Consider the following 7500-nt stretch of genomic DNA (forward strand, 5'->3'; position numbering starts at 1 on the left):
CTTGGGCGAGCTGAGGGTATGATGCGATGCCCGTGGTTTGCCCATTGCTGTAGGTGTGGTGGTCTCTCTCTCTCGTCTTTTCTCTTTTCTCTCGTCTTGTCTTTGGTCTTGTTTTTGTTGTTAGCCTATTTCTCTCGTTTTTTCTCTGTTTTTTCACCTCTCTTTTTCTCCTATTCTCTCTTCTCTTCTTGACACCCTGTCTTTCGATCGCTCTTTCTTTCCTCTCTCTCACCCTGTCTTCTGTGTCTGCCCTCTTTGTTTTGTCTGCCCCCCCCCCCCCCCCGTCTCTCTTTCTGTCTGTCTCTCTCTCTCTCTCTCTCTCTCTCTCTCTCTCTCTCTCTCTCTCTCTCTCTCTCTCTCTCTCTCTCTCTCTCTCTCTCTCTCTCTCTCTCTCTCTCTCTCTATCCCTCTCTCTCTCTCTCTACCCCTCTCTCTCTCTCTCTATCCCTCTCTCTCTCTCTCTCTCTCTCTCTCTCTCTCTCTCTCTCTCTCTCTCTCTCTCTCTCTCTCTCTCTCTCTCTCTCTCTCTCACACTCACTCACTCATTCACATTCTATCATTATCTCTCCATCCTCATTTCCCTCTTTTTATTCCCCTCTTTCGCCCTCTTTATGAACACTTTCAGCAGAGGAAACAAATGCACCCTCACCCTCCACCCTTCCACCCCTTACCCTCCACCCCTCACCCTCCACCCCTCACCCTCCACCCTTCCACCCCTTACCCTCCACCCCTCACCCTCCACCCCTCACCCTCCACCCTTCCACCCCTTACCCTCCACCCCTCACCCTCCACCCCTCACCCTCCACCCCTCACCCTCCACCGCTCACCCTCCAAATCTCACCCTCCACCCTCCGCCTCTTCTCAGCGTGAAGTATAACGTATGAAAGCTCCGCAACACTCGGATGGGCGCATATATATCTCTCCCTCTGCACGCCCACCGCCTCTACTGTCAGAGGCAGCAGCGCGAGGGGCGGGGAGGGTGGAGGGAGGAGGCGGAGGTCAAGGGTGGAGTGGGTGGATGGGTAGCAGAGGGTGGAGGGTGGAGTGGGTGGTTGGTAGAGGGGGGAGGGTGGAGAAGGTGGAGGGTTAGACGAGGGTGGAGGGGGTTGGACGGGGGGGGGGGAGGGTATAAGAAGGGAAATGAAAACAAGGAAGAGGAGAGAAAGTAATGGATCGTTAGACCGAAAATGTTATTAGGGGAAGGGAAAGAGAGAGAGAGAGAGAGAGAGAGAGAGAGAGAGAGAGAGAGAGAGAGAGAGAGAGAGAGAGAGAGAGAGAGAGAGAGAGAGGAGAAAGGAGAGAAAGGATAGGAGAGGGGAGAAAGGAGAGAAAGGAAAGGGAAAAAAATACACAAACAAAAGGACTAGCTTGGTAAAGGGACGGTAAATGTTTACGAAGGAGGGGATAGAAGAAAGGTGAAATGAAGAAAAAGGGAAGAAAGGGACAAGGCGTTATGACATGACTAGAAATTAGACTCAAGAACGGAAAATAGAAGGAGAAAAGACGAATGGGAAGTCTAAGAAAGGCCACAGAAGTAAGACTCGAGAGAGAAAAGGAAGAACAGAAACAAGACAATAGAAGAAGAAATGGGGAAATAGAGGATGAAGCGAAGGAGCTGCGTCGCGGGAACAACAACAACAACAACGAAAAAAATAAAAGAGAAACAAAGGCGTCACTGAGAATACGAAAAGAAAGAAAACGAGAACGAGACGGAACAGCGAGAAAACCGATTGGTAGCATCCCCCTGTTCTTGTCTTTTGTTTGTTTGTTTGTCTGTTTGTTTGTTTGATGTGTTTTATCGCCAACAAAGCGCGGATGTTCGTCATTTCGTTTCGCGGGCGTCTTCCAACCCTCCTTTCAAGCCATTATTCGCGGTTTGTGCGGCGGCCTGCTTTGTGCCTCGCGTTTCGCTGTAAAGGGATCCCGTTTTCTTAGAAGCGTCATTATGTTTATGACCCGCCTTGATTTTCGTCGTTTTGTCATTACGGCGGCTGGTGATGACGAGCGCTGAGTACTTTTACTGATTAATTTCACGTATCAGGTTCCTTCCGTAGGCGCTTGTGCAAGAGCAGGTGGGTTTCTGGGTTGCAATTTGCATGGTGGATGTCTTCGGGGCTTTTAAAGTTCTTGCAGGGGGTGGTGGGGTAGGAAGGGGGGAGAGGGAGGGGGGGAGAATGAGGTATAAGGTTATCCAGCGCGCGAGGCAGAGGCAAGGTTTCCGCCACACCCTTCCTCGATCTCGCCCTCTTCCTCCCACTCCTCCCCCTCTCTCCTCCTCTCTCCTCCTTATCCACCTCCTCCTCCTCCCTCCCCCCCCCCCTCTTCTATCCCTCACCCTACCTCCTACAACAAATACAGTCATCCATGCAATGCAGAAACATCAGTTGGACCGCATACCACAGGCCCCTCGCTCGCCTGCTCTGGCCGTATGCAAATCAGCGCCTCCGCTGGGTTTGCGTAACTCGGCAGCAGCGATTTTCTCCAACTGCCAATAATCATTTAGCGGAGAGTTTTCGCGACATCGCATTCCGCCCATTGTTAAGCGAACTCTCTCGGCGGGCGCGGCTAGAGAGGTCAGAGTTCATGCAATTGCTGCGCAACTTTCGAACTGACGCGCATGACCTCGCTCGCCTACCAACTATTTGACACCTGTTCGGTCTGGTAGTGCGGTTGTGCAGCGGCGAGGGAGGCGCTGCCGTTGGTTGGGGCGGTGCAGCTGGGATGGCTCGCGATTAGTTGAAGGATTATACAATCAGGTATATAAACACCCATTCACTCATTCACTCACTTCTTCACTCACTCACTCACTCACTCACTCATTCATTCATTCATTCATTCATTCATTCATTCATTCATTCATTCATTCATTCATTCACTCACTCACTCACTCACTCACTCACTCACTCACTCACTCACTCTCATTCTCTCACTCACACGCGCACGCACACGAACACGCAAACGCACACGCAAACGCACACGCAAACGCACACGCAAACGCACACGCACACGCAAACGCACACGAACACACACACACACATACACATACACATACACATACACATACACATACACATACACATACATAATTATATACATATACATACATGTATATGCACATACCTGCATATGTATCTACAATTTGTATATATACACATAGCCTCAAGTTTAGAGAGATGCACATGCACAGGACATACATCACGTACCTGGACAGCCCAGCAAAGGTCAGCGGGGAAGGCGGGGTGATGTGGCGAGAGCGCGAGCCACGCCCTCGTCACCTGGACGCCTCAACACCGGCGGCGGTGAAGGACCCGCCATGCGAGACCCGACCCGTCTTCTCGCATGGGACGAATGGAAAACTGTCTGGCGCCTCCCTCTCCCCTTTTCTCGCATGTAGGGACATACATTACATGTGAATATGCATTTGTTTGTTTACACATATGTCCATGCTCAGGCCATAATATGCACCTGGATAGTCTAGCAGAAGTCACCGAGGAAGGTGAGGAGACACTCCTATTCTCTCTCTTGATGTGTCGGGGTCCTAAGGAAGCTGCAGAAAGACATGCGCCTCCAAGGAAGGAAGAGGTCGAGGGGCGTCGGGCGAACGGCGTGGGCGGCTGCCGAGAGGTGCTGGGTCTGCTGAAGGATTCCCAGCCTTCAGGTTCTTGAAGTTCGTTGAAAATAAAAGAGAGAAAAAAAATACAAACCGATGGATGTTAGTGATAATGGGGTACCGTGGATCTATTATCTTATCGTGGAATGTAAAAGCACATCGATTGATCAAGTGTTTTGGATGATTAGCGGTGGATTTTTTCCTGGGATATTGAGGATACCGAGGCCATTTGTATCGAAAAGTGTATTTTAGAATAGCCTGAATGTCATCGGCTGTATAATTAGCTCGAAGTGTTTGTTTGACTCTTTCATCTGATTAATTTGGGGGCTGAATAGGATTAAATTAAAAGGGGTATATTGTGTAAAATATAAATATTATTTACATCATGTGTATTAATCTAATTAAGGCGAGCTTAGCATGGGACTTAAAGGATTAGTAACCATGCTGCTGGTTCATTTTAGTGCATGAATCTATATTGGTAAGCAGTCAGGCTAGATTATCTCCATTCTCCTCCTTTTGTTATTCCATTCTTCCTTTCCTCCTCCTCCTCCTGTTTTCTTCCCCCTACGTCGCCTCCTCCTCCTCCTCCTCCTCCTCCTCCCACTCCTCCTCCCACTCCTCCTCCTGCTCCTTCTCCTCCTCCTCCGCCTCTACCTCTTTCTCCTCCCTCTCCTTCTCCCCCGTTCTTCTCTCCCCCTTCATCAAATAACCGGGGGGATTACGGCAAAGTAAGCCGAGGGAGGGGCGAACATTCGGGGAAAGCGGCGGCGGTCACGCATGCAGGTTAAATGTCTCGGCCGCCCATGTTCTCGCTCCCTTGTTCTTGCGTTAAACCGTATCTATCGGGGCGTGCGTCTGAATCAGCGAACAGTGGCTGTAGAAATATATATTAGTATGTACTATATCTTCCGTGATCATAAACATGTTTTTGTGGGCGTGTATATACAAGAGCTCAGCCAACGCGTAGGCTATCAGTAACAGTTCAAGCGACGGGGATTTCAGTGTGCTGTCAATTGTACAGCGAGCGGTCCCCCGGGAGCGCAAAACACCGGGTCGGAAACAACAGGTGGGGAGCGAGACTGAGTGACCGCTTGGGGGTGTCGATGTGGGGGGGAGGGGGGAGGGAGAGAAAGGGGGAGGGAGGGAAAGGGGGAGAGAAAGAGGGACTAAAGGGGAGTAGGAGACGGAGAATAAGAAGGAGAAAAATGAGGAGGAGGAGGAGAGGGAGGAGAAGAATAAGAAGAATAAGAAGTGAGAGTAAGAGAGAGAGACACGAAGAAAAAGAGAAAGAAAGACACGGTTGCGAGAGGATGTGGAGTCGGGGGTAAGAGAGGGAGAAGAAGAAGGGGGGAGGGGGGGCGAGCATTTCCTCACCTCCCACGCTCACCTTCAACCTCAAACCTGATCTCTGTCTGAGGCGGACTCTCCTCCGGCGACACAGCTCACGCGACTCGCCACTCACGTCTCCGGGGCTGAATCACTCGGCTGGTGCGGTCTGTCACCGTTTTTTTTTTTATGCCGGTCCATTGTATTATTTTTTTCATCTTTATCAGTTTTCGGTGTTGGGTAATCGGCCCTTCACCCCAGAAATGCAGTCACTGAAGAATTCTTTCCTTCCTTTTTCCACTTATGCACGCAGAGTACAGTGCTGTCCTGCGCAAAATCAACATTTCGCAACGGACTTCCTCTCCAGATGAATTTTCTCCCTTCTTCTCCTCCTCCGCCAGAAATCATTAGTCATGTCCGCGTTTTCTATCCGTTCCGTCGTTTCGGTGGGATATCCTGGTGCGGACGGCCCATCCTGCAGCTTTGCGAAGGAGGTATGCCTAGTAATAGCACCAAGGAGGAGAGCAGGCGTGCTTGGGCAAGCGAGCAGACAGGCGCGTGGACGAGTGAGTCATCAGGAGGGAGCAGGCAGGCAGTCGCCGCCGCCGCCGCTGACTCACCACGCCTCACAACCCTCTCGATACTTCCTTCCGTGGTTACTCTCTGTCCTCATGGTGGGGGATTCTCTCCCGTTTCCTCGTTTCCTAGTCTCTCTCTCTTTCTCTCTTATTTTCTCTGTAAATTTCTCCCTTTTATCCTCTCTAATCTCTCCCTCTTCCTCTTTGTAAATCCCTCCCTCTTCCCCCTCTCTCCTTTTTTCCCTCCCTCTCTCTCCCTCACTCATTTTCTTTTAAAATCTTTCCTCTTTAGCCCCCCCCCCTCCCTCTCTCTCTCTCTCTCTCTCTCTCTCTCTCTCTCTCTCTCTCTCTCTCTCTCTCTCTCTCTCTCTCTCTCTCTCTCTCTCTCCCTCCCTCCCTCCCTCCCTCCCTCCCTCCCTCCCTCCCTCCCTCCCTCCCTCCCTCCCTCCCTCCCTCCCTCCCTCCCATCCTCCCATCCTCCCTCCCCCCTCCCCCCTCCCCCCTCCCCCCAATATTTGAAATACCACGGGATGCAAAATGCCGTCGTAAATCATTAGGAAAACCGCTCTATTTTTCCCATTTTTCTCTGTCGCTAATTTGCATATCATTAGGCCCATGACGCCACTTCCCACTTCACGCTCCTTGTCTTCTCTCTCGGTTCGTCGTTAATTGTCATTAATTATCCTCTTACTTCGTCGCCACGCTTGCTTGGTCGCCATTCTGCGTTACAAGGCCTAGTTGGTGTTTGATTGTATAATATGATTTGTGTGTTTGTATGTGATACGTGTGACTAGTAGTGTTGTCTCGTTCAGTAAGCAGTGTTTTATGTATGTGTTACTTGTATTTACTTAGTATTTACTTCTTATTCTTCTTTAGTGACTGATATTTTTCGTTTATTTTGTTCATCTTTCATTTTGTTATATTTATTATGTATAGAGATGTATATGAATGTTTTATGTTGATGATAAGAGTAGAATTAATTATTTATTATCATTTTTTTTGTCTTTTTATCATTATGTTTTTGATGTCGCCAGTCTGGCGGATATTACGAGTATGAGGCACGAATATTGAAGTAGTTATAGTTAAAGGCATACCTGTATTAGTCACTCGAGGAATTGGATCGATGTTTTGAAAGTGATATTTTGTAAATTTTAGAAGTAATTATTTTGGCAATTTGAACGCGATTACAAAGAATAACATTGATATAAAATAGAGGCCGACCTGAGCGACGAGAGGAGAAAGGTGTCGGAGATAAGAACACATTAAAACGAAACATGTGGAATAGAACGCGAGAAGCAGTAAAACGACACTAGCAACAATTTCCGAGAACCGAAATGAAAAGAATAGTTCACGAAAGAAAGATAAAAAAAATCGAGCAAGGGCCACGCATAAAGGAAAGAATGATGGTGTAAACAGTCGTAAACACAAATAAACGAAGGAAAGGAAGGTAGCGATGGGTGAAGGGTGTGTGTGTGGGGGGGGGGGGGGTGAACTGTTCGTGACCAGGTTAACGGAGTAGTGTTTGGCTGTGTGGATGGGGTCAGGGTGATAGTCCTTCTTCATGAGACATCGTGGGTGAGGTTAGTTGTTTTCATGGAACGGTAACTATAGATCAGATTAAGTAACTATAGATTCTTTTAGCGAAGGATAATGATAAAATAATTATGATAATGTATTGAGAAATCGTAAGATAAGAGGTGTTTATTTATTTTATTGCTCAGACAACATATGATTATTGTTTATTTTTCGTATGTATATGGTTCATTGTCAACATAGAGAGCATCTGATTAGATATATTGTCTTTCTAAATGTTATTTAAAAAAAAATGTTAATGAATTTCTTTACAGCATCTATTTCTTGTCACCTTCCACCCACCCCTAAGAACTACCACTTTGACCATTGCTTCAGTATCGTTAATGCCTTCCTCCTCCTCCTCCCGCAGCTTAATCTCTCGTTCGACGACACGCTGACGCAGACGTACGAGTA

The 7500-nt window shown here is 48.3% G+C and overlaps 1 protein-coding gene across 2 annotated transcripts in view; it reads left to right on the top strand.

Annotated features, from left to right (window-relative positions):
- LOC125045366 (proteoglycan 4-like) overlaps window positions 1-7500 on the top strand; it is a 113906-nt gene that overhangs the window by 90072 nt on the left and 16334 nt on the right. For both annotated transcript variants that reach the window (XM_047642575.1, XM_047642582.1), the window contains exon 4: window positions 7457-7500. This exon is cut by the window's right edge and continues 92 nt beyond it. In XM_047642575.1, the coding sequence (XP_047498531.1) occupies window positions 7457-7500 (44 nt within the window). The remainder of the gene's footprint in view (window positions 1-7456) is intronic.

Source organism: Penaeus chinensis, chromosome 3 (assembly GCF_019202785.1).
Source record: "Penaeus chinensis breed Huanghai No. 1 chromosome 3, ASM1920278v2, whole genome shotgun sequence".
NCBI lineage: Eukaryota > Metazoa > Arthropoda > Malacostraca > Decapoda > Penaeidae > Penaeus > Penaeus chinensis.